Source organism: Lacerta agilis, chromosome 9 (assembly GCF_009819535.1).
Source record: "Lacerta agilis isolate rLacAgi1 chromosome 9, rLacAgi1.pri, whole genome shotgun sequence".
Taxonomy (NCBI): domain Eukaryota; kingdom Metazoa; phylum Chordata; class Lepidosauria; order Squamata; family Lacertidae; genus Lacerta; species Lacerta agilis.
In genome coordinates this window covers 50,427,671-50,454,049 of record NC_046320.1, presented here as the reverse complement: position 1 = coordinate 50,454,049, position 26,379 = coordinate 50,427,671, and the positions used below count along the sequence as shown (strand labels likewise).

The window sequence follows — 26,379 nt, the reverse complement described above, 5'->3', positions numbered from 1 at the left end:
GCTCTTATTCCTACTCTTCCTAGCAAAACAACTCCTCCTGGTTTTCCTACCTGTGGGTGGTCATCACCACATGACTGCTGCTTATTCCAAAGCAGGGGTGGATGCCGGAGAGAGCCAGGACCGTACATCCAGACCTAATAAACACACCAATTGTCTGTAGTTATAACACAGGTAGTAACCACTAATTAGATTCTATACTCTCCTGTCAGGAATGTTTATACAACCAAGCTCTGCACTCATTCATAGCCATTATAGTCTGTTTAAAAAAAATACTACTGTTTCTTATATACGTCATTGGTTTCAGTGAGCGAATCAACTCCTTGCTCCTTGTTCATGGGGAATTATATAATACCTTTCTTTTCATTATGACATTGTTCTGTTTTTATTTTATTTATTTGTGTGTGGGGGGGGGGTTCCTTTCATTACTAACCACTGTGGGATCATCTGGATGAATGATGAGATATAGGGGGGAAACTCTAAATTAATAAACTGTTGGTAAATATACATACCAATTAATGAAATTATTATATTGTTGGTAAATATGCAAACCAGTGCTGCTAATGTGAATCCCACCTCTTTGATTTCATTCCTGTAAGAGGAGGCAAGGCTGTCACAATCTATTTTTCTTTCCATGGGGTTTGTGCCCCTAAAAGCTCTGTGGCAGGTAGAAATTACACACAAATGGGTGAAATTGTTCTGGCTTCTGCGATACATCTACTAAAATTGGGACAATTCAGGAAAAGCAAGAATGGCATGCAATCAGGTAGCTGCTCCCCACCATCTAACTACTGAAGGCAGGAGAGCCCTGACAGAGGGATGCGCGCAAGCAGATTTCTGTCTTATCCTCACTATTCTTTGTTAAGACCATTATTAATTTGCTAGTAACAAGAGTGTTGAGCGTCAGGTAGTGCATCTCTGTGGCAGAGCATATGTCTTGCATTTCAAAGATCCCAGATTTAATCCCTCCAGATCTACACTCCGGGTAGGGTAAAGAAAGTCCCCTGCTCGAACCCCCTCCCCCAGCTGCTGCCAGCCTGCGTAGATGCTGCCGAACCAGGCAGGGCAATAATCTAATTCCGTTTCTTGCCTTGAATGTAACCAGATTTATTCACTGAAGGGGGAATAAATAATAAAAGGCGGCAGGGTTGTATTTCTTGCTATTCCTTTATCACCGTTGGTATTGGGTCATCTGCAGAAGATGCTTCTTCTGTAAAAGGAATGATGGTGTGAATATGCATGCAAATACGAAGGAAGGAAGGAAGGAAGGAGCCTGTTCATGGTTAAGGAATGAAGACAAGTTCCACGGAGGAACCAGCCACGCGGATAGCTTCTTACCTTGAACCAGGCTAGATTCTTAGCGGAAAGGTTTAGTCGAGCGATCCCGGGGAAGGATCAGGCCTTGCAGATGCAGGGGGCGGGTGGAGGAGGGAGACTTTCGTAATCCTAGCAATTTTAAGGAACGTCGGTCCGAGCTGATGCAAAAAGAAGGAGAAGTTCCCCATCTTCCGCCGGTTTCGCCGCTGCAACTTTTTTCGCCGCTTTTGCGTGCGCGCGCCGGCGCAGAGTTCCCCTTTTCATGAATGGGTGGGCAAGTTCATAATAGAACGCTGGGGATAATTAATAATAAGGATGAAAATAACGCGCCGCCCGGCAGTCAGCGTGAGCAGAGGAAACTTTCCCCGTCTCTTAAGGAAATGGAACTGCCCTCCCAAGTTCAGTTGATTGGCGCTCCAGCCAGACAGGATCGCTGGAGAAATCAGCTTTGCCTGCTTAGGCTACAGCCCCATATCCACTTACTCGGGAATAAGCTCTGTCGGAAATCCTCAGGACTTACTTTCGAGTAGCAGAAGGCATGTTTCGGATTGGATGGCGCCGTTAAAAGCCTGTAATTCATGGACGTCTTTTTCAGACGTGTCAGCGCCGATTACATCCCTAACTAACCTTGGGCTTGTTAGAGGCTTGTTTTTCTCAGATGCGATGGGAGAAAACAGCTGGGAGGAATTTTGCCGCTGAGTTTTGTGCAGTAAATCTCGTTTTGTCCAAATAAAGTGTGCATAGGATTGCGGTCCTCGGCGTGAGAGTAAAAGCGAATTCCTCCGCGCAACGCAATCCTATGCAACTCATGGTTTTGAATGGAACTTACTACCAGGTACTTACATCTGCACAGGAGCGCACCCTTGGTGTCCGTTTGCAATCCTATGCACACTGATTTGGGAGTAATCCCAAATACAGAGCAAGCATTCATAGGATGCAAGTGGGTTTCAGCAAGACTCCATTCCCTAACTGCCTGATTAGAAGCACAAGTTTTTAGAGATGGAAGAGCCTCAGAAAGTCCAAACTTTGGCTCCATGCAGGAATCATCTGGAATATGCAGTTCTTCAACTCTATATTCAGAGGTGAGCAGTCTTAACAACAGTCAGTTTAGCTACTCTAGGAGAACCAATAATTTGAATCCAAGCTTTTTACGTTCATTCACAGAAGATGAAGGAATGATTCTCTCCCCCCCGCCCAAGTCCCTGTAGAGGAATCAGCAGTAATTCTTCTGAGTTAGGCGAAAGGCAATTCTGTGCGGGTTTATTCCGAATTAATGTTCCCCCCGAATTCAGTGCAATAAACCGTGCAGAGTTATGCACACTTGCGGGAGTGCAAGTCACAATCAGCGGAGTGGGACTTGCTTCTGAGTAAACAGTTACAAGCGCTCACAGTTCATCCAGATTGCGAGTACGGGATCTTATGGAAGTACCCCGAAACAAAAGGGATGGAGGTTAGCAGAGAGAATTTTCCAAAAGGAATGGAGGGCAGACAATGAAATATTTGACACCTTAAGGTGCAGTTGTCTAGAAATGAAGCCACTACTACTACTCCAGAGGAAGGACACTCTCCTTCTAAGGTGGTGGTGGTGGTGAGTAGTCCGATGTGGACTGCCCTGTCTGCCTACTCCAGAGTAGCACCAGGATTCTCTAGCCCATAATCCACTTCAATGAAATTCTCTGCCAGCATCGCTATGGTCCTCTGGGGTTTTAAATTTCCTTTCCAACTCATTGACTGTTGAGAAGCCTCCTTAAGACTTTTGTGCGTCTAAACGGAGCTGTGGTGTTGTTAATAGTGGTAATACTTGATGGTGTCTTTCAGCTATTGTGGCCTGAGTGGGACAAAACAACATCAGACAGTCGTTTAATAGCGAGCAGCAGCAGCAGCTTTCTCGTTTTTCGGGTGCAAATATTTAGTGGAAACGTAAGAAGTCAAGTCGAAAGGATTAAGTGCATACCAAGATTTATAGAGCTTTTATGGGACCTTTTACGAGAAACTAAGAGATGATTCATTTTTATATGTAACATTTTACACCACAATGCAGCTCCCAGGCTGTTAATGTTCAACTGAGTTTGGGGGCAGGAGAAGAGCTCCGACACACACACACCACACACACACACACTTAAAAAAAAAAACAGGTCGGCTTTTATTTCGCCTTGGAAACCATTTCAACTATCGGACTCCAGGAAAGGGTTAAGGGGTTAGCAAGACTGTGTTTTTCTTTTCCTCCCCCTGTGTTTACATGGCTGGCGGGTCCCCTCAAAGAGGAATTATGAAAAAGAAAATAGTTTCCACCTGTAAGCCTGAAGGCTGATCCTAAGGCTGAGGTCCCTGCGCGCAAGGGAGGGAAGGGGAGTTCCACTGGGCTCTGAAGATTTCCTTCCTAATAAATATAGAAGCCTAGGATCTCATTGCGCGGCAATGTGAAATTAACGGGACACGCATTTTTTGCAGCTTCAGCCATTGCGTGTTTACTCATTGCATTCAATAGGACTTACTTCTGAGCCGTAGTGAGCGCAAGTGGGCTTACTTCCGAGTAGACACTCAAAGGAGCGGCTATAATTATGAGTGCCCTTCTGCGGGGTTCAAGTCCAATTGGAGGCGGGGGCGCTTCGAAGTTAGGGCGCTTAGTAACATAAACTGACTTCGAAAGTAAGTTCCAGTGAAATTAAAGTGGCTTCGTCCCAAGGAAACACGGCCAGGGTACAAAATGAGAGGTCAGTCTCTCCACCCAGTTCTGTAGGTGCTACGGCATCAGTCCCACTGAATTCTCTGGGACTTAACTTCTGAAGGCTGGATTGGTCTGAAGGCTGCCAACCACCTTAAGCGACTCCTCTTTGAAACCAATGTCGGGGGTAAACAGATTATGATGGAGCTTAATTGGGAAACGCTATCCTTGGCGTGCATTCTTGAGACTGTCCCATTAAATACAGTACTCTGGATTTGCCATAGAATCAGCCTGTACCTAATGGTAATCTGAAGCAGCATCTATTAAAATCCCAGTAAATGCGCTTTTAGGATGGGGCGCCGGACGCCGGATTATTGAGCCACTCGGTTGTATCATATGATTCCAGGTGCACGTTTACTTGGAAGTAAGCTCCGCTGCGTTCAGTGAGGCTTACTTCCAGGTAAGCACAGACATTTATCTAATCAGAAACCAGCCTCGTTATTTTCATTAGGAGTTACTTGCCCAACGCAACCCGATCCTATGTTTACTCGGAAGTAAGTTCCAATAAATACTCCGGGACTGCTTTCTAAAACAGCTTGGGTAGGTTTACAGCCTGCCGGCGCAATCCTATGTATGAGTACTCAGGAAGAAACCCCGTTGTGTTCGACGAGACTTACTTATAGGCAAATGTCCGTACAACCGCTGCCTTAGGGTTAACCAAGCAAAATCGGTGCGTTAGATTCATTTGGTTGTTAGGGCTTCGATAGGGCTGCGTACCTTTCCTGTTTCAGGCGATGGGAATGGGGTGGAAAGATTTATATCCCCCGAGAAAAATGACGGAAATCTGGCCAAACGTTTCACTCCAGGTGCACTCAGGAAACAATGTTCAGAAGAAAGTAACCTTAGACTCCGGCTACTGCTATTGGAGCACATAAGGCATGGATTTTCTGGAATTAAATCGTAGCCTAGGCAAAGTCAGACAACTCTGAAGTAACATTATATTCCGCTGCTAAGGCTATGGGGCAACTACAGACATAGCGCATAATCCCCGGGGAAGGTCTCCTGCGCAAGGCCCGTTGAGGTCACGTGAATTGCCCAAAAGGTTCACACATACGAAGAGCCTGCTGGATCGGGCCAATGGCACATCTAGTCCTGCTTCCTGTTCGCGGAGTGGCGGGCTAGACAGCACGTGGCGTCCGCCGCTTACCTGGCTTCAGAGACAGAAATAATGTGGAAAGTTTTAATTTATTCCATACAGAGCGTTGGAAACCTGAAGTCCCATTTGCCTCCCGATACAAACATTTAAATCTCCGCGACTCTAATGGATTCCCTTCCCCATGAAAAGGCGCAGCTGGTCCGTACACATATACCAAACCCGGTAGAAAAGGGGGTGGGGTGGGGTGGGGTGGGGTGGCCGGGGCGAGTTTAAGTCAATGTATTGCAATCGAGTTCAATTCTTCCAGAATCACATCCCGAACTTGTGAGATCCAGGGGACGTTGATCTCAATGGAAACATCAACTTGCAAGTTCAACAAAACACCGTAGGATTGCAACTTAACTGCGTAGTAAATTCCAGTAACTCCCTGGAGACTTACGTCGCAATCCTATGCATAGGCTACTCAGTATTAAGTCCTGCTGAGTAGCCTACGATGAGACTACATGTGGATAGAACAGTTACAGGTGGGTAGCCGTGTTGGTCTGCCATAGTCAAAACAAAATCGAAAATTCTTTCTAGTAGCACCTTAGAGACCAACTGAGTTTGTTCCTGGTATGAGCTTTCGTGTGCATGCACACTTCTTCAGATACCTTCTTCTGGATAGAACAGTACGCTTTGGTAAGTGCATTTAGGATTGCTGGCTGTGAATCATGCATTGGGAATTCGGCTGATAAGCTGTCTTGCTCCTCTGGAAACTTAAAAAAAAAACCCCAAAAAACCACATCACCCTGTCAGTTTGGAAAAGGAGGAGGGCGGGAACGCAGAGGCGCCTCTTGGGCTGTCAAGAGATCGAGGCAAAAAGTCATCTCTGCTATGGGACTCGATGTTTTGATTCTGGCGGAAGAAAGAAGACCTGAATGCTGACAAGACTAAGGCAATTCTGCACAAGACAGGCTTCAAATGTTAAGGCACCCCCTTCCTTTCAGCTTAGGCAACAAGCTCTCGCTCGAGGTCTCTGTCTCTCTTCAAAGGCTTTCCCCTAAATTCTACTGGGCAATAGAACCAAGTGTAGACCTCACATTTGGGGGGACTTGAGAGCTGCAATCCTATGCACACGCAGTAGGGCCTGCTTCAGAGTAGATATGCAATGCATAGGAGTCTAGCACACCATTTAACAACGGGATTTCTTGGTAAAAGCCACCCAGTCTTACGACTATCAGAGTCTGGACAGAGACTAAAATCCAGCACAGCCCCGGCAGACAACCTCAGGCTTCTGGCTAAATATAAGCCTCCAAGCCTCTCTAGCCAGCCCTCTGGACTCTTCTCAAGCCACACCCACTTTTCGGGTCACACTTGTTTTTCCCTGCTGCAGCCCACCAGCAGCAGAAACAGCCGTGCTCCAAGGCTCCTTGAGTGTTTTGGCCTGACTGGAATGTGTGTCCTTGAAGAACTGTGATAAAGCCTCTTGTTTACTTGGATGGAGAGAGGTGTTTGTAAAACACAGAGAGAGAGAGAGAGAGAGAGAGAGAGAGAGAGAGAGAGAGAGAGAGAGAGAGAGAGAGACTTTTGATTGGCTGGAATGTAGTCTGTTGCTCCACCCACTTTACCTCTGGCTCCACCCAGTGCTGGCATGTACCTTCTCCCAAGCATGAGGCAATGCAGCCAGTGGATTCCATGCCCCTGCCATACAGTATGCTCCAAACTCATCAGCAACAATGCAATCTTTTACATTCTATGCAAAAAGAAGTCCCATTGAATTCAGTAGAACTTACTCCCAGGCAAGGGGTAGTAGGATTGCACCATCTGGGTGCCAGGTGGTGCTGTAGACAGCAGAAATGTCATGGTCCTTGCTCTGAGGTTAAGATAAGAGACTGAAGAATGCTCAGGAGTAGGTGAATGGAGTCTGGGGCAGAGGAAATTAGGACCTATAGACATAACGCTGTCCAGAAGTAATCGATGGAAATTATAGCTCTATAAGGGGAAATGGTAAGGGAACAGAGAAGTCTCCAAACTTTCACCAAACCATAGTATTCAAGGTTCTTCCTCAATGTATAAGTTTGCGGTCTGCAGAGAGACGGTGTCTTAAGAGTAAGGTGATACAGAAGTTGTTCAGGAAAGGGATTGCTCCTGAGAATTTAGAGGACAAAACAGGCACAGACGTATTAGTGGAAAATAAGAGGATATTCTTGACATATGGGTTAAGGAGCTGGGAATCACAAGGGGGGAGCACTGTTGTGCTCATGGTTTTGCTTGATGGTTTCCCATAGTCATCTGGTTGGCCACTGTGAGGACAGGATGTTGGACTAGATGAGCCTTTGGCCTGATCTTGCAGGGTTCTTCTTCTGTATGACTGAAGTCTCAGGGACAGAGACCCATGGGTGAAAGGAGGGCAAGGAAGCATGGCAGTGGGAGGGATTTGGGAGAAATTTATGGAGGGAGGGAGGTTGCAAGAGGACCTCAGGTAAAAAGGTAAAGGTAAAGGAGAGGTGGGTGCTTGCTATTAGTTATAGCAGGATAGTCAACATGGTGCCCTCCATATGTTATTGGACTCCACTTCCCATCATCTTTGACCACTGGCTATGCTGACTGGGGTTGATAGGAGTTGGATTCTAACAGTATCTAAAAGACACTGTGCTGGCTACCCAAATGTTATACTTCTAAACATGTTTAAAGCTGTAGTCTATACCCAGAGTAAGACTCAGACTCAGCATTAGCCATCGGATTTGAAGCAGTACTCCTGTTGTGAAGTCGAGTGGGAAGATAAAATTGGTCCTGAGAAATGGCTTAACGGTAAAGGTAAAGGGACCCCTGACTGTTAGGTCCAGTCGCGGACAACTCGGGGGTTGCAGCCAGTGGCATAGGAAGAGCGTAGGGGGCACTGCGCCCCAGGTTCCAGGGGAGGGTTGGTGACACTTGGCGGCCCTTCCCACCACTACCCGCTGCCCGGCACCCTGGGGCAGCCCCACGAGCCGCCGCTCGCCTGGCGGTTCCCCCGGTTGCCGCTAGAGCAGCAGTGCTGGGCGGGATGCACTACACATGCCCGGAAACTCTGGGCATGCACAGTGCATCCGAGTCGGTGCCGCTGCTCCTGCAGTGACCAAGCGAACCGCCTAGCGAGCAGCAGCTCATGGGGCTGCCCCGTCCGTAAAGCAGCACGGATGGGGCTGCCCACAAGCCGCCGCCGCCCTGCGGCCTGCCTGGTTGTCATGGGAGCAGCAGTGCCGGGCCGATGGACTGTGCATGCATGGCATTTCCACACATGCGCAGCCCATCCCAACATGCATCGTGGTGCCCCGCCCCCAGGGAGGTGCCTCCACCACTGGTTGCGGCGCTCATCTCGCTTTACTGGCCAAGGGAGCCGGTGTACAGCTTCCTGGTCATGTGGCCAGCATGACTAAGCCGCTTCTGGCAAACCAGAGCAGCACACGGAAATGCTGTTTACCTTCCCGCCGGAGCGGTACCTGTTTATCTACTTGCACTTCGTGCTTTTGAACTGCTAGGTTGGCAGGAGCTGGGACTGAGCAACGGGAGCTCACCCCGTTGCGGGGATTCAAACTGCCGACCTTCTGATCAGGAAGCCCTCGGCTCTGTGGTTAAATCCCTAGCGCCACCCACGTCCCAAGAAATGGCTTAGGTGTTTCCTATTCCATCCATAATTGTTCCTGAATATCCCTACTTCCTCCAAACTCAACATTTCACCCTTCAGCTCACTACTTACTCTACAAAAGCCTATTTCAATAAAGAAGATCACTGATTGGTTTACAGGGTCATTGTTCTGCCCTCTGGCTTCAGGTTAGCCAAAGGAGACTCTATCTACTGGTTACTCAGTGATATGCTCATCATTTGTACAATTGAACCCAGGAGGAAACATCTTCTTGTTTGTACACCACATCAGAGGGCCTAAGAATGATCAAGGGGCCACAGGACAATGTTCTTTAGGCCATGCAGGGCAAGGGTCTCCTCCTGGCAAGGCAAAGCAACTGGGGAGAACAATAGCGAGGAGAAAGAGGGGAGGGAGTAGGCATCAAGTTTTTCTGTTTCAATTGTCACAATAGATTTTCTTATGGGGATCAGGGCCAGGCAGACTTCAGGCTTGTGGAGACTACTTTAAACACACACACACACACACACACACACACACACACACACACACACCAGAGATCCACTGACTATTAAGCTACAGTCCCTACACACTGGTACAAAACAGTAGCTTAGGAGAAGGGCCAACATAATCTTAGAATTAAGGAACTCAGTGCTCAGAATCAGTTTCCAAAACTGAGAGCTCCCAGTCTTGTCACTCAAAAATCCACTCCTGGTTCTCCTCACCCAACTGTTTTCATCTCAGCCACCTGATTTGGTGGAGAGAGATGATTTCTTGTTGCTGCTCCTTGCTGTTCTACTTCAAATCACAGACTACCAGAAGACTCCAATCTACCTTCTGCCCTAGGGCCTTTCAGATACTTGCTCCTTTATTTCCATGGGACCAAAATGTCACATAGGCAGGGGATATGCAAAAGAGGAAAGGGCTTCTTGCAGCTGGTAGTCTCTCTTCTCCATCACTACATCAGGTGCAGGAGCCCTGTCCATTTTTGCACCTGGCTACCTCAGTCCCACAGCCTTACAGTTCCATTCACAGTGGCAGTCAAATATTTGGATTTAACTCGCTTTGATTTCACTCCAGACATCTTTTTTTTATTGCCCGTTTGTGGTGGTTTGTGCTCATGATGGTGAGTTTCCAGTTGTTGCATATCCACAACTTCTAAATGAAATTCTGTAACTTTTCATGCCACATCTGTTCAGTGGTGCAGATGGGCGGGGTACAAATAATAATTATTATTATTATATATTATTATTTTGCTGTATTATAACGCAATAATCTGGTAACATAGGGAAAGCATAGCAGAACAAAGACATCAGTGGGATGGAGCATGGACAATCCAGTCAAGATCCTATACTATTACTATACTATAATATAATAGTAGTATAGTATAGTATAATATAGTATAGTATAGTATAATTACTATACTATTCCTGCATTAATGGCATGTTGCAGAATAGATGCACATGGAAAAGCACTAATAGCAAGGGGCCGCCCAAGATCCCATGGGTGGTACCTCATTCTTAACTTTTCTTTAACTTGAAGGAAAGCACCATGAGTTCTAAGGGGGCTTACATCATCAAAGTAAGACTGTTAAAAGTTGCAAGCCCATGAATCTGAGAGGAAGTTGACAGAAATCAGTATTTCTTCCAAGTAAGCACTCATGCCTAGAGGGCTGGGAGGCTGACCCCCTTTGTTCACTTATTTGATACTAAATTGGATTTTCAGTGGTACTTACCTGCAGGTAAACGAGCATAGGATTGGGCTGCAGGGCAACTAGCCTAAGTAGCTTCCTCTCTGGTACCTCCTTTATTACCTACCGGCTACGCGAGTGGTCAGCGGGACTTATCTCAGTAAACTTGGAAATAAATTTAATTGAAAGATGATGGGGTGGGTGGGATATAGCTCTGTTTGCAATTTTTGTAGGAAAAGGCCATACTTATTGGCATTGGGCAGTGACTGTCAGCCTACGATTAATTTGCGGGCTGGGGAGGTGAGTGTTTGCAATGATTGGGCACTGCTGATTCATAGTCGATCGATTCAAGTCATCCGCTTCAAGTCTCTCAGAGCTAAACCACCAGTCCACTTCCTTCGGCTGAAGTGGGGTTGTGCGGTGGATCCCACACAGTGGCCGGCGTGTGAAATGCATTGTAGACAAAAGCGTAGGACAATCCGATCCTGCGCTGTTTACTTAGGAACAAGACCAGCCGAGTTGAACGCGACTTAGTACATTGGCTTGCGACAGAAGGCTCAGATCTGAGAATAGGTAACCCTGATCCAAATAGATTTGTGTCTTTTCACTTTAAGGACTCTCTCTCTCTCTCTTTCCTCTCTCTCTCTCTCTCTCTCTCTCTCTCTCGTGTGTGTTTTGAGACTCACTGGTGGGACAGGAATGGTGCGTGTGTGTTCGTAAGTGTTATTGCTCACCCTGTGGGAGGGTGAGGAGGTTCAGCAATCTAATTAGCCCAGTCTTCGTACGGATCTTGAAAAGCTTAAATCTTTCCTGGTTCGTGGAAGATTAACTGTCCCGGCCTACCGGGGGCGAGTATTGAGAGCTACATCTGTCTAGTCAGCGTATCAAACGAGACATTTAGCAAGGCAAATCATATGCCCTTAAAATATTAACTATCACTGTTTTAAAGTCAGTTTGCACAGTTGTGAATAGAAATTAGATTAAAGATTGGACACATATTTCTCCGGACATATTTTCAAATTGGGGTGGGAGGGTTCTGCTAAGATTTATATTTCGAGAGATATTAAGGTATGCATCCTGTATGTCTGTGTGTAGACATTGTGTGTGCCATGCACCGTTAAAGCTGGCGTGAAAAGGTAATAAAACACTCACAAAAACCGCGCACACTTCTTCAGCGATATTCATTGACCGTCAATGAGATAACACAATTTGGGAACAATTCAGAAATTATATACGTACTTCATTTCCCGTGTCCAAAGTTTAGAAGTCTTGTCGAAAGAGCTGGATAAAATATAGTTAAAGTTGTTGCCTGGTGAAACCCCCAGCGGGTGGGTGTGTATATCGTGCTAGTGGCGATGCAATGCTCAATTTACATTTTTAATCCATTTAACAACCCAATGAAAAGTTCTCCTCGTCCCTCCCCTAATCCTTGCAAGTACGTTTTGTCCTTCGTGAAATGAATTCCCTGGCATTCGCGGATTTTGTTCCTCTGGTTTTTCTTCCCTTTATTATCTGTTAGCTCTTCAAGCTCATTTTGACGTTTTAGTACCTTCCGTTAAGTGCAGACTGTTAAAATGCCGAATAACCGAAGCTGTAAAACAACAGCAAACAATAATACCGATAAATTGTGAAGTGTATTTCCAGGAACGTAATCCTAACAGTTTTACCGGCGAGGGACAAAGAGAGACCTAAAGCTGGGTTCTCTTCGTGCTTTTGGATGCCTGAAGTGTGCCCCGATCCTAAGCACGTTTCCTCGGGGATCAGCCCCCTGTGTTCAACGAAGCTAACACTCCTCCCCCAAGTGTGTGTACATAAAAGCTTTAAAATATAGCGATCTTATTTTATTGATCCAGTAATCCTAGAAGGAGCAGAGGCGAGCTTCCTTCCTTTCAGTCGTCAGGAGCAGGCGAATGCCCGGGAAGATGGAGGAATAGGCAGCCGCTCGCCGTTTGCCACTGCAGAAACTTCAAGAAGCCGCCCAAGTCTCTTGGCTTTTTTCTCCTTCCAGCATTTAATTCCTTCCCCGACGAAACGTGCTGGGTTCAGCCGAGCCGAGCTCCTGAAGGCAATCAATAGCCCGTCTATATTCATAAAACTTTCAAAACATCCGCTCTTCTTACAGGCCCACTTCTGTCCCTCCACACGCACGCGGGGCTGGGGGGGGGGGCGTGCCAAGATCTCCCTTCAAACGCTGCCTGCCTACTTTACAGGGAAACCAGGCGAGAGGGGGGGGGGAGCAGCGCGGAAAGTGACGCCCCTCGACGGGAAGGGCGGGGGAAAGAGTCGGGCTTCTTTTTTTGTGGATTGCGATGTGGATTCCTAGCCAGACAGCCCTGTTTGTTTGCTCGCGCCCGCCTTTGGGGTCAGCCGCTCGAATCTCTCGCCGGCATTTCTAATAGAGTCCTCAAGAGAGAGAGAGAGAGAGAGAGAGAGAGAGAGAGAGAGAGAGAGAGAGAGAGAGAGATGCCACAAGTCCGGCCGGTTAATTTATGGCTTGGGGCTTTAAGACTTGCAACTTGGGAAAGCGATGTTTTCTTCTTTTGAGCCGGCTCTCTTTCCTAGCCTTGCATATTCATCTCTCTCCTCTCTCTCTCTCTCTCTCTCTCTCTCATTCTCTCTCTCTCTCTCTCTCTCTCACACACACACACACACACACAAACCCACGTATTACCTTCCAAGGAGGGCCGCTATTCTGTGTGGAGTTTTTTTGTTTTTTGCTTTGAAACGTCAGAAACACAACCCCCGGACGTCCAAGGCCCCCCTGTGATTTACTGCCGACTCCAAATATAATCTCATTATTATTATTATTTTCCATCTCAGAAAAAAATGAGCCCCCTCCCCCGCTTTCCCTCGGGCTTTTATCTTATTAGACGGGGCAGAAAGAAGAGAAGAAATTCCACTCCCTCTCGGGGAGGGATTTAATTCAGGGGTTTTCTGGGATAGGCCCCTATTTCTGGCTGAGCTGAGGAACGCCAGAGGCTCCTGGGAGGGGAAATGTCGCTTGATGGCTGTTGTGTTTTTTTGGTGGGAAATAACTAAAGGGTGTTGTGGAGAACGAGGGCATTTTCCCTTTCTGCCAAAAGTGGGGGGGGGGGGGAGTGGAAGCAGAAAATAAGTCTGGTGCGGTTCTCGCCAAGCTTACCTGGGGATTCAATGGGGCTTACTTCGAAGTAAACGTATGCAGAGGCTCCTCGGTATGGTCGTCCCCTCCCCCCCTCCCAAAGCAGAAGCAATTTAAAGGAACTTACTTCCGAGTAGTTCCGTTCCTAGCTCCAGAGATGACCCGGTTTTCGTCGTCCATCGGCCCGCCCGGAAATGAGATACGAAGTCTGTGGTCACGAAAATATTTTTGAATGCATGGGTGGAATCAATTGGCTAAGAAAGGGCGAGATCACCGTCTGTTATCAAATGCAAGCTGGTAGTAGTTGAGAACAATTGGCTTAATAATTACCATTCGTTTAAACACAAAGGCGCACAAGCACGCACAGACGCACACGAAGAAATGCCGCCCAGGCTCCTCACGCTCCGGTCGGAAGTGTTGACCCGAGGAGAGGGACGATCGATTGAAAAACCTGGCCTTGGGTCAAGGACCTTGGCATGTCGGAAGGTCCTTCGGCCCTCGCGAAGGAGGGAACCGGGTTCCTTGGGCCTTGTAGGAAATTCCTTATTTTGAGGAACTCCTTGGGCTTCTCTCTCTCTAACTACCCATTCCCAAGAAGTAAGGAGACGGAGAGGAATCCATTCCCTTCTCCACCCCTTTTTTTGGAGGGGACATGAATCAGATCCGATGCTAAAATCCGAGTGTGGTTTAGAGGATGGCAGATAATTTGGGTGGGCTCCAGCTAAATCTTACTCGGATTAAACCCATCGAAATGAATACGACTAATTTAGCCATTGGCCTACTCTGAGAAAAACTTAGTTAGCTACCACCCCCCTACTTTTCCTGGGTTTCAGTGGAACTGAATTTCCAAGTCAACCAGTGTGGTGGTGCAGTGGAAAGCGTGCTTGGATCTTCTTTCCCAGGCTGCCATGAAGCTCACAGAGTGACCTCGGGCCAGTCACACCTTCTCACCCTAACCTACCTCATAGGGTCTTTACCCACCTGTAACTACCTCACAGGGTCTTTGGGAGGATAAATGGAGGTGAAGGAGAACCAGGAACTCCACCTTGAGCTGCTTGGAAAGAAGTTGCTGTTTGAATGAATAAGACAAAACAAATATATGTTTGGAGTCGCCTTGGATGCTTTAGTTGAGATTCCTGCATTGTAGAGGGTTAGACTAGATGACCCTTGGAGTCCCTTCGAGCTCTACGATTCTGATTCTGTAAGTCAATTCAGGTGCACAGGCTCTTCTGAGTCCTCTTCGCCCTTCCCTTCCCTTCCCTTCCCTCACCTCTCTCTTCTCTGCAGTCTCCATGGGATGGGGGCCTTTTGTAGACTTGAGGGATCTAGTGTAACGCCCCCTGCCCCCCACAAGGAGAAAGGGGGGAGGGACGGAAAGGGAAAAAAAGTTAATGTGCAGCTCCTGGCAATCATAAATAAAACGCATTATCTGGTATCTATGTTTGAAACCGAGAAAACAAAGGGCATTTGTGTGTTCTACCTATTGGTAGGTTGGGGGGGGGGAGGGAGAGAGAGAAAACAGAGACAGAGACTTGGGGAACTATTGGGAGGGTGGAAGAGGGTCGCCAGCAGCTGCGATGCGCACCTAAGGAACCCTTTCCACTCTTTTTAAACCATCTCTCTTCAACCTCTCTACTGCTGCTGCCCGCTCCGGGCGCGCGCCGTAATTCATCTTGACTTGCTTCCCCCACCCGCAGACTTGCAAAACTATAATCCCGTATCGTTTGGCGAACAAGCAGTTTGAGAATGAATGGGTCAATATCTCTACGGGCCCCAACACAAAGAGCGCGACCTTTCCCCCCGGCTACAGATTGCAGGACAAGCCTCCTGAAAGGAGGCGCTCCAGAACCAGCGACCCTCTCCCGGATTCCTCCGGCGGAGCTCGACGCAAGGCGCGGAGGCGCTTTTAGACACAGCAGGCTCTGCTTCTCCTGGAGGGGGGGGGGCGATCCGTACAGGTTAAGGAAGAATTTCCGTTGGGTTGTTTTTTTTTTTTAACCCTCAGAAAGGACAGATGAGAGAGAGAGAGAGGTAGGAGCAGACAATGGAGAGAGAGATAAGAAGATACCTGGCCGTGTTTATTGATCAGTTGTTTATTATTCGGCACAAATAAGGCAAAGTTAAACAAGTTTAAGTCCCAGTGATTTCACTTGGATTAAGAGCATCGTTTACAACTCTCCAGGAGAAGCTCTGAAGAGCAGTTGCAGGCCAGTACTGGCGCTGAGGGAGGCAGAGACAATGTCTGTCTCAGTCTTCGCAGCCACCTACGGTATGTTCCTTAGTCAACAGGACTCTGAACAGAGGTGGGTCGCGTTCGATTAGGGCAGTTAGGTTAGGGCAAGTAACAGCAGAACCCAACTCCTTGGAGGAGAGTGGTCACCTTATGGGGACAACCCTTGTAGAGATTGAACTCCCCACCCCCTTCCTACCTCTTTACCCCTCCATCGACATATTTGGGCTGCAATCCTGTGCACAGCTAAAAAAAAAAATCCAGACAAAACTGTATGCAGTATATTTTACTCCCATGAAGAAAACACATTTTTTTTCCATGTTGTCAGAAAAGGAAAACACTATTATACGAAATGTTATACACAGGGTATGTTTACATTGCAGTTTCAGCGTCGCCATTGCATCCACCAGAGGTACTATTCTAAAACTGATATTCACACAATGGGACTTCTTCTTCTTCTTTTTTTTAATAATAATAATTAATAATATGTTAGAACATACAGTCTCGCATTTAGTATATACATTCCCTTGCTCGCAAGCGGAAAAAAGAAAAAAGAAAAGAAATCCCTAATGTCTTGTGTAACATGCTTTATTTTAAAGCCTAACTTTTAAAAACACTGTGGATATTTACTAAGACTACTGCTTTTATAAAATTAATTTGACATTTCGATATATATACATCCTTTCCCGTCATTTTTTTTATTTTAATGTTAACAATGCTAAACATAAAAAATAACAAGCTTATAGGAACATTAAAATGTCATAGTATAGCGATTCAAACGTTTGTCCGTATTTTATATATATTTATAATATATGTCCTTGTGGATGTTGGAAATACTTTTTTTTCTTCAGTGAAAGGTAGCAGGAGAATATCCTTTGAAAACAAAGGGACTCGCTAGTTTCAGTGGTTTCTCTTGTGCCTCTCCCTAACCCTTCTCTTTCTGGTTTATATTTTGTATCAATTCCGAAGTCACTCCGCTGTTTCCATCTCCCGTTCCATTAGTGCCCATTTACTTTGGATTCGAACGTTCAAGTCCTTTGATTGCGGAAGCGAGGCCTCCTCCCTCGTCCATTCAGAATTGTGCGCCTGCTTGTTCCTGTGTCTCTGGGTTTGTTTGTTTTAAATGGGTGGGGGGGAGTTGTTTGTTTTCTGAACGCAACCACAACAACAACAAAACAAGAGACGAAAGGCGGCAGGCCTTCCTGTCTCTCTCTCACACGGGCCTGTCCACGGCGTACTGGCAGGCGCTCAGATTGGAGGCCGGGTTCTGGACGCTAGCGTAGCCGAAGCTGGAGTGCTGCTTGGCTTTGAGTCTCAGGCTCGCCAGGCTAGAGTTACACGTGTCCCGGTAAACGTAAGGAGGGGTCGGCGGGGCGTACGGGCAGGCGGGTGTGGGCACGGCCGAGTTGAGGGAGGGGTTGCTCAGGTTGTTCAAGTTGTTCAGGCTGTTGAGGCCGGAGCCGGGCACGCCGGTGACCGCCGAGGGCACCATGCTGGAAGACATGCTCATGGACGAGATGGAGTTGGGCGGCGAGAACATGCTCTGCGACGAGAGCGGGTTGACGTTCATGGAGTTGAAGAAGGGGAAGCTCTTGGTGGAGAGCGACGCCGACGTCAGGCCCTTGGCGGCCCAGTTGTTGTAGGAATAGCCCGGGTACATGTCGTCGTAAGGCTGCATCAGCCCGTTGAACTGCGGCCCGAAGCCGTTCTTGCACAGCTCCGCCTGCTGATTCCGCTCCCGTTTCCGCCACTTGGCCCGGCGGTTCTTGAACCAAACCTGCAATGGAGTGGAGGGACGGGTGAACGGGAAGAGGGGGGCAACAAAACAAGGAGAAGGATGGGTGGAGGGAAAGAAATCCGGTCATTGTAGGGAAGGCAAAACAGACCCACGCGCCGCGCAAGCATCTCCAGAACTTTGAGGAGGACGCCAATAATGTCCTCCTCCTGGAGCCCTGGGGCTCCAGCAACTTTGGGGTACAGTATGAAGGGTAGAGGGAAGTCTAGAATCCAAGAAGAGCCTGCTGGATCAGACCTAGCCTAACGTCCTGTTCTCACAGCGGCCTTCCACCACGCACAGTTGGCTCTTAACACCCCTCCCCCGCCACACACACACACACACACACACACACACACACACACTACTGGGGAGTCGTGAAGCACTTTCCACGTACAAACTCGCACTGGACCATAAACGGGACGGTTTTGAAACAAAGCTGCAAATCCTCTAAGCCTGCTGCCTTGAAATGTAATAACGCCATCAGACGCAATTCGGGCAGAGAAAATACGTTGAGGATGGGAGCCTGCAGAAGATGCCTTTGTTTATCTTCCAGAAATCTAACATGGGGGAGGAAGCACCCCACAAAATGCACTTATGTCTCAACCTGCCCCGCCCCATGTTTTTTCCCCTTCCTGATGCTGCCACTGCAAATCATTGGAGCCTCGTTTACGATCCTATGGATCCTTCTGTAGTCTTACAGAGATTAGTTGGAAGTCATTGGGAATTGCTTCCCAGTTCCCAGAAAACACGTATAGGGGCCGACCTTGTGGCTGCCAGTCCAAGTTTATTGATTTGGGAATCATCTCTATTGACTCTCGATGCCACTTATTTTCCGTCAACGTGCATCGCATCGGGGTCTAGGGCTGGAACCCAGAGCCCCTCAGAGGGACATGCGCCCAGGATACGTGCGCATTGTCCTCAGGTCTACATTCTTGCTTGGGATACCACTTAAATCGGCGATACTAACTCCCGAGTAAATCTGCTAAGGCTGGGGCACCAGAAACCGAAGCATAAGCCGGTCTTAAGAGCATTGCCCCCCCCCCCCGGTTCTTTCTTAGCACGTTTTACAGTCTGATAAAGCAGTTTACAGTGGCGGTGGGAGCATATTGGATCCCGCATGCACTGGATCTACGCAAAAGATCCCCGTTGTTTCTACTTGGAGTGCCGGCCTCATTCCTTTCAGAGGGACGAAAAACGCCTAACTGGGGGCCCTGGCTGAAGCTGCTTTTGAATATATCCACCTATATATGACAAAAAATCTCTTATAGTGCAAATGCTCGTGTCATTCATCATAGGCTTTGACACCCGGCCAAGGAAACGTCCTATATATTATCTATCTGCCACTTTGGTTTCTCCTCGCTTGTTGGTGGAATCTTTCATTCGGTTCGCACTCCATTCATTTTGTTGTTCAGGGAGATCGCGAACAAAGGGGATGGGCTCCTTCCCCCTCCTCCACCCTTCAGTTCCCCCCTTCCTCGATTTCCGACAAAGAAAAAAAACACTGTTGCACCGAGGAGAATCCAACTTTTAACAACCTCAGCCCTCTTTCCCAAACTGAGGAACAGAATGCATTTTAATCCCATCGATATCTCCTTTCTAGAAACAAGACGTAGTAACAAAAATAATATTTTTGAAATAAAAATAACTGGGCAACCCGTCATAAATCTTTACCTCAACAGCTTGTTAAAGGGACCAGTCCCTTTCATGTGCTAATCGCCAGTAAAGCCAAACCACGTCCGCCCCATCTTGTCCTCTGCTCGTTTGGCAAAGTTGCCCTTTTCACTACGTGCTAAAGGGCAACAGCCTCCGCCGCGCAGACAATGGCGAAGGCGTGTGTGTCTCGCTCCAATCCACATCCCGCCGCCTGATTTGCCAGTCGGCCGCCTGCAAAGTTATTATGTGGATTCGAACCGTCGCGGGGCTCTTCCCGTTCTGTTTACACAGCCCGTGTTTTACGGTTGCAAATCTCCCTTTCGACTGCACCGTTCGCTCGCAGACGCCTAATAAAACCCAATACCCAGCGCCCGCGAATACCAGCACTTTCCCCCAAACATAACACGCTACATTCCCCAAAGTACATGCATGGCCGTCTCCAGGTTTCAAAGAAGTGGGGGGAAATAAACCTGCAAATGGGGGAGGAGAGCTGTTCACCTCTCCACTGCCAGCGTTTTCAAAGTCATATTTTTAAAATGTTACAGGCCAACACATTTGCGGGAGGGACTTGAGGGCAAGCTGACACTCCCCGGCCCCCCAACACAAAGGCGCAAGCTTCTTACAGAAACAGAGCCGGTTTTTCTACAATCGCATTTCTACATAAACTGACCTAGTTGCATCCCGCCCTCTTAAGAGACTGCTCTCCTATGCATCCTCACTGGGGAGCAGGCCACTGCAAGTTCTTCCCCAGTAAAACCACGGTTTTTAGAGAATTGCAAACCCCACTAAACCCAACTGCTTTGCCCGCTCAGTTACTTAGAACACCCACACACCCTGTAGGTAGCCTTGTTGATTTATTACAAAAAAATCAATAAATCTCAAAGCCACGGTATGGTAAAAACCTTAATTAGGCCTAACCAAAATGTCACGAAGTCGCGGGTGCGCTTACTTGCTTAGAAGTAAGAGCGGCGGATTTCAATAAAATTAAGCTCCTTTGTTTTCGAGAGGGAAGGACTCTGCAGATAGGGCAGAAGGCTCCATCGGCTTAAATCCAGACATTTTCGTTTAAATGCGCGGCTATTGAACAGACACCCAGCCTGAATTGAGTCAATAGCCAACACAACCAGATTCCTGTGTCCCTTTAGATTTATTTTTTAATTACTCCTTGTTTATTTCCACTAAGCAGCTGAGCCCAAACTCTACAGACTCCCATATTTTTTAATTAAAATCTCTGGGATTTGTTTCTTTCCAAAGCATTGTAGCAAAAACTGATTCCTCGCATTTCGCATTGGTCTAACCCAAGACCCCAATTTAAATTGTAGTATATATATATATGTAAGCATTATTATTTTTGCGAGGTTTACACCAAAGTCCTGAACGCATTTACTTGGGAATAAGAAAAAGAGATATGAACGGGACCTAAACTAACTTAGGCGGTTTTTATTTCTTAAAAACTCTGATTCCCTACACACTTTCTTGGGAGTAAGTCTTGTTGACTACAAATGTCATTATTCCACTTAACATTTGTTTGGGAAGGCTTCCACACTTCTAACCAAAACAAACATGGTTTACATTTGAGAAGGAGGAGGCTTTATTTTCTGTTTTATGTATTTACAGTATTTGTTTTTTTAAAGAGAGTACGCAACAAACTGAACATCCCCGCTCCTACCTGTAATTTCATTGATTGCGCTGGGACTTTCTTTAATCCTCAAATCTCCTGACCTCATAGCAATCCTAACTGGATTACTCAAAAGTAATTGAGCCACGAATTGCAACAGCCCAATTCTAAAGCTCTTTGCAACCTGGTTAGGAGGGGGATATGCCAAACTCGAAAAGTTTTAAAGGCCCACCGAGTTGCAACTTACTATTGCTACAGAGCGAAGCTTGTACGAGGACAGCAGCACTGCTTCCCTTTTCATGGGACTTTCTTCCATATAGACAAACTTGGTACTGTGACCTGGGTTCCCCCCCCCTTGATTTCCCGGAGACGGGATTGTACGATTCTGCTGCGTTTTAGGCTTAGCACTCTGATCGATCCATCAATCTTGGCAAGAAAAGGGTGGCGTGGGTGGGGAGAAAGCCACCGTTGTTGTGAAACCTGAGGGTGCTTGGGGTAGGCGGGCGGGCGGTGGGGAGAGAGAAAGAAGAATGCAAGGAAGGGCAAGTTTTGGGTGCCTTCGATGGAGTCAGAGGCCTCGTGTGTTGCGCATCTCGGGCTGCTGCACACACGTCGGAGCCTGCCCCGGGAAGCTTTCTTGGCGACGCTTCCCATAAAGTACACATCCAGTTCAGAACACGCCGCACAGCCATCCATCATATTCGGAGAAGATGGCAACCTGCCTCGGCCTGAGAGGGAAGCAGAGAGGCGCTGCGCCGGGGCCAAAGCCCGCCTCGAAAGGCAGGCCAAATCGAAAGCGGCGCCTACTCTGCGCCAGCCAAGCTGCTCAGGTTCATTCGCCTCGGCTGCTGCCTCTTCCAAGGGGCCCCAACACACCCATATTCACACACAGAGAACAAAGCAGATCTCTCGGGGTTCCCCTTACCCTGACTCTGGCCTCGGTGAGGTTGGTCCAGACGGCGATCTCCTCCCGAGTCGACATGTCCGGGTAGCGGTTCCTTTGGAAAGTGGCCTCTAGCTCCTGGAGCTGCTGGCTGGTGAAGTGCGTCCGCTGCCGCCGCTGCCGCTTCTTCTTGGACGGATCCTCGGCGCCCGCGTCCTCATTCTTGCTGGGCTGGCTTTTGTCTTTTTCTGCAAAGGAAAAGGCAGTCGCGGGTCAACACTGGCTGGCGCGGATTGGGAATCGGGGGGCGGGGAGAAAAAGGGCGGGCGGAGGGAGAAGGGGATCATCCCAAGCGCTCCGCGGCCTCGCTGAACCGGTCCGCGGCCCGCAGTCGGCGCTCTTCCCAAGGCGGTTGAGCCGGAGTAGCCGTGGGGGGACGGGTCGTTGTGAACCAGCAGAGAAACATGCGGTTCTAAGCGCACTTGTTTTGACGCGAGTCGGCCTAATCGGAACGCAGAGTATCTACTTCCATAGATTTTATTTTATTTAAAGATCGAGGGGTGAACAAGCCCAATCCAAAAGCTGCTCTCCTAAAACTGTAATACGAATAAAGGCTAGGGAAGTAGTTTCTTTGGAATCAATGAGGTTTGCGCTGAAATAAACGCGCTTAGGATCCGAATGAAACACACACACACCATATAAACAGGAAAACCGAAGGCCATCAATTGAAAAGTAACTGTGCTTCGGACTGAAAAGTCAGGCTGTGTCCTCCAGCGCTATTGAAAACGTTGGCACTTATAATCCAGGAGTTAGGTTTTAGAATGTAGATCGACTTTAATCCAAGTGCTTCCTTTTAAAAGTGTGCACCAATACGAGATTAATACAGCAAATCTGAAGGCCACCTTCTTACGCACACGGAAGTCCTTCCGTGATGTCACGGAAAGCTTTCCCCCCTAACACCACAAGAAGTACGGGACTGTGATTCAGGATTGCCCTAAATTAATTCCAATTGAGCGTTACACCTAGATGCATTCGTTATATGTAACAGGTATAAATACCTCTGCACTGACAGTACACGCTGTGCAGCTGCAGACTTCGTGTATATTGCATACAGCTGTGTGCACACGTACATCTTTAAAATCGAACACGGCTCTACATTTACTGAGGCTCTCCTCGGAAATACCTACAAAGATTGCAGCAATACTGTGTACTATGCTACATCGTTCTCCTATATCCAGACAAGACCATTCTGGTGCTCATTCACGGATCGAGCATCCAGAAATTATGCTACAATAATGTGTCCTAAAGCGGTGAGTCGGTCTAACTTCCACTTACATTGCATGGTATTCTGCCAAGTTTTACTCTGAGTAGATCTATTGAACTCAATGGCACAAACAAAGGCATGATAATTCATTAAAGCGAGTCTGCTCGCAGTAAATCTGAGTTTAATACCACCCATTGAAGTTAATGAGAGTGTGAAGAGTCTTTAAAAATGGAACATATTTTCAGAAGTAAATGTGTTTATCTCAAAGTTGTTGGGATGGCCCCCATTAAGTCCAATGAAGATTCTCGCTCATGCTGATGTATTCTCGCTCATGCTGATAGTTGGAGTCTCTATAGCACATATGACTGCAATTCCTGGGCATGTTTTCATTAAGGCAAATATCATTTATTTTAATCGGACATGTTTACTTCCGAGTAACAATGGGTAGGATCGGGTTGGATGAAGATATATGTCATTGCATCCTCAGTCAAGCCGAAACACTTGAATCGAAGTAGCCGATCCTCCAGGCTCCACTCAGTTCAACGGAACTGTCCTAGGTAGGTGTACTTCGGATTGCAATCAAGCAGCCCCAATCCTAAACACGCTTACTCAGAAGCAAGTCCCAGTGTATTCAGCTAGGACTGACTGGTTGAAGTGCTCCCCTGAAGAAGCAGTTTAACAGCCCATGCACGTTTACTCGGAAGTAACTCCCATTGATTCGAGACGAACTTACTCCCAAGCAAGCGTGCAAAGGATCGTTTGACGGCACGATCCTACGCATATTTCATCGGAATTCAATCCAACTGCATTCAATAAGACTCACTGGAAGGAAACCACCATGGGCAAATCTGAGCTCTCTTCTCCCCCAGGATCTTACAGGGTTCCTATACAGTACCTTTATTGGAATTATATTTCACCTAGAGCTTCGACTACATTTGTCCTAGATGCAATAAGTGCTGTTATATGGGGGGCCCGCTTGTTTGTTTTTAAATACATTTCAGAGTGACAGGGTCAATCACCGCTCTTTTACTGAGATGGTCTGGCTAAATCACGACGGAGACTGCATTCCAGTTACAAGCCCGGGTTCTGCTGCCTTTACTGCTAGGTTTCTATCTCTCGGTGGCAAATGCCTGGATTTGCCGGGCGTGTGTGCAACTCTTCTACTCCCCGCGCACCCGCTGTTTCCCGACAGAAAACGAGAAACCGAATGTCTCCCAGAATCTAGCTATAAAGCAGTGCCATCTGCAATTATATTTCCATTCCCTTCTCCTTCTAATCCCTCACTATGCGCCCCCAGCACAGGACTGGGACACCAGTTTAATCCCCCCAGACTCTGTATTGACAACCAGAATAAAGAGGTGGTGGTGAGGTAAAGAGAAGCAGCGTGGAGCCGGCGGAGAACCCTTACCTGCGGCCTCGGGGCTAGAGGTGTCGGAGATGGTGTGCACCTCCAGCCGGTGCTTGGCAGAATCCAAGGCCGACCGCGGCTGCCCGGGGGTCAGGGCTGAAGCCATGACCAGGGCCGGCTGATGGTGGTGGTGGTGGTGGTGGCAGGAGGAGGAGGAAGAGGCGGAGGAGGAGGTGGAGGAAGCGGAGGAAGGGGAGGTGGAGCAGCACAGTTTATTCCCGGCTACCAGCCGCTCCAGTCTCAGCGGCTCTTTCAGGCAGTTCATCGGGCTGCGGGAGCCAGCCCGAGCTGCTGGGGGCTGCACACTGGGTGTGGATGTGCGCGCTACGTGTGTGGACAGAGGCGCAGCCCTCGGCGCGGGAGACGCGGCCGGAGAAGCTCCTCCGCCGCCTCCTTGTCAATTTCACTGTGTCAGTCTCACTTTTCCCGCAGCAGGCAGCCCTGCTCGGCTCTCAAGGCGACGCTGCTGCCCCCCGCCGACGCTGCCTTCCTCCTCCACCTCCTCCCGCCGGCAAAGTCCCCTGACGGGCGGCCGCCCCGTCGCATGAGCCTCCGCGGGCGAAAGCAGGAGAAACCCCGAAGAAGAGCGAAGGCACCCTCCGCCGTAGACTCCCGCGGCGGACCGCGCCGACCATGAATAAATCACCAGGCTGCCAACAGACGGGCCAGAGTGACAGGCGCAGGTCGACTGTATTAGATCCAAGGCGTGGGCTGCTGCTGCAAGAGCAGGAGCCTCGACGGTCAGCGTTGCGTAGCTGCGCAAGCCCCTCTCGGTCGCTGCACGTCTCCCCTTGCTCCGGTCTACCCAGCCCAGGCGAGCGACGGACCCCGAGCAGCTCAGCAGCTTCCCTGTTTGCCTAACATCTTAAACCCAGAGGCGGCCTTCCCGGGGCGATGATATCACCCGGCCCCCTTCTCTGCCCTCCCTCCTGCCTCCCCCGCGTCCTAGACTCGCCGCTGAGACTCGGAGTGACGCGTGCCGCGGCCAATCAGGAGGCGCTACGCCCCGGCGAAGGCTATAATAAGACCATCCTATCAGAAACTTAGGGCAGGGCTAAATTAAAAGTCTTGCTCTCTTGTCTCCCCCCTCCCCCGCCGCTTCTCCCAAAGGCTTGCATTGCAAGGGAGCAAAGTGGGGAGTTAGGAAATAAGAACCGGGAAAGTCATCTCCGATGGAGGCAATATTATTATGATTATTCCCAAACACAATTTTATTCTGATAGCGTTTGCAATTTGCAGAACGCTTTCCAACTCTTACTTGCCCCAAAGAGCACTTTGATAAAATGACTAGGAAACCGACACTTAACTCTCCGGGAGAGACAGCTTTTTGCTGCATTGAGAAGGCTCTTTCTCCTGCCTCGGAAGCTTCGTTTCAACGACTCAGAAAATAAATCGCACTTTAAAGAGAAAATCTTAAAAAACGAACGCGCCACCAAGCCAATGGCAAGCCTTAAAAGCAGACTTGCCGGCTGGAAGCGTGAGGAAAGCACATATCTTAAGACAGCAAGCATCTGAACGGCTCGCCGTCGCGAATGAAAAAGTACTCGGGAAATATGCCAGGTTCACTGACACAAAACATGATCGTTTAAAATTTGGGAAAACGTGAATTACTACTAGTCCAAAGTAAGATATATCGAGAGTGACGGCCAGTTTTTCAATTGTCTGTATATACTGCCCAGAGAATTTGAAAGGGCGATATATAAATGTAATTTTAAAAATACACATGAATGCACAATGTTCATTCAAATCCAATTCTTTTTATATTTAAATCAAAGAACCCATCAAACCATATTTCTATTTCATATTTTGGAGCTCAGGCCAAAACATATTAATTTCATATTTTGTAACTCAGCCCTAAACATATTAATTTGTAAACCAATTATTGGGGGAAAGTTGGGGGAAAGTCCCGTGGGAAGTCCAAAAGGTTTGCTTTGGAATAAACGTGCAATAACATTGCGCGGTCAGTCCCATCATTTTCTTTATTTTCAGTTAAAATAAC

The 26,379-nt window shown here is 48.0% G+C and overlaps 1 protein-coding gene and 1 long non-coding RNA gene across 8 annotated transcripts in view; both read right to left on the bottom strand.

Annotated features, from left to right (window-relative positions):
- Positions 1-12,424: 12,424 nt before the first annotated feature.
- Positions 12,425-13,780, bottom strand: LOC117053035. Its single transcript, XR_004427343.1, has 2 exons — positions 13,675-13,780; positions 12,425-12,485 (listed from the first exon to the last, which is right to left on the bottom strand). It is a non-coding gene; the product is annotated as an uncharacterized LOC117053035 (long non-coding RNA).
- A 2,268-nt stretch (positions 13,781-16,048) lies between these two features.
- Positions 16,049-26,379, bottom strand: part of PITX2 (paired like homeodomain 2) — a 34,458-nt gene continuing 24,127 nt past the window's right edge. For 6 of the 7 annotated variants that reach the window (XM_033160185.1, XM_033160187.1, XM_033160186.1 and 3 more), the window contains 2 exons: positions 21,751-21,956; positions 16,049-17,554 (listed from right to left, as the gene is read on the bottom strand). In XM_033160185.1, the coding sequence (XP_033016076.1) occupies positions 16,991-17,554; positions 21,751-21,956 (770 nt within the window). In that variant the 3' untranslated portion in view covers positions 16,049-16,990. Of the gene's footprint in view, positions 17,555-21,750; positions 21,957-24,380; positions 25,297-26,379 lie in introns of those variants that run through there. The other variant, XM_033160184.1, reaches the window with a different exon arrangement.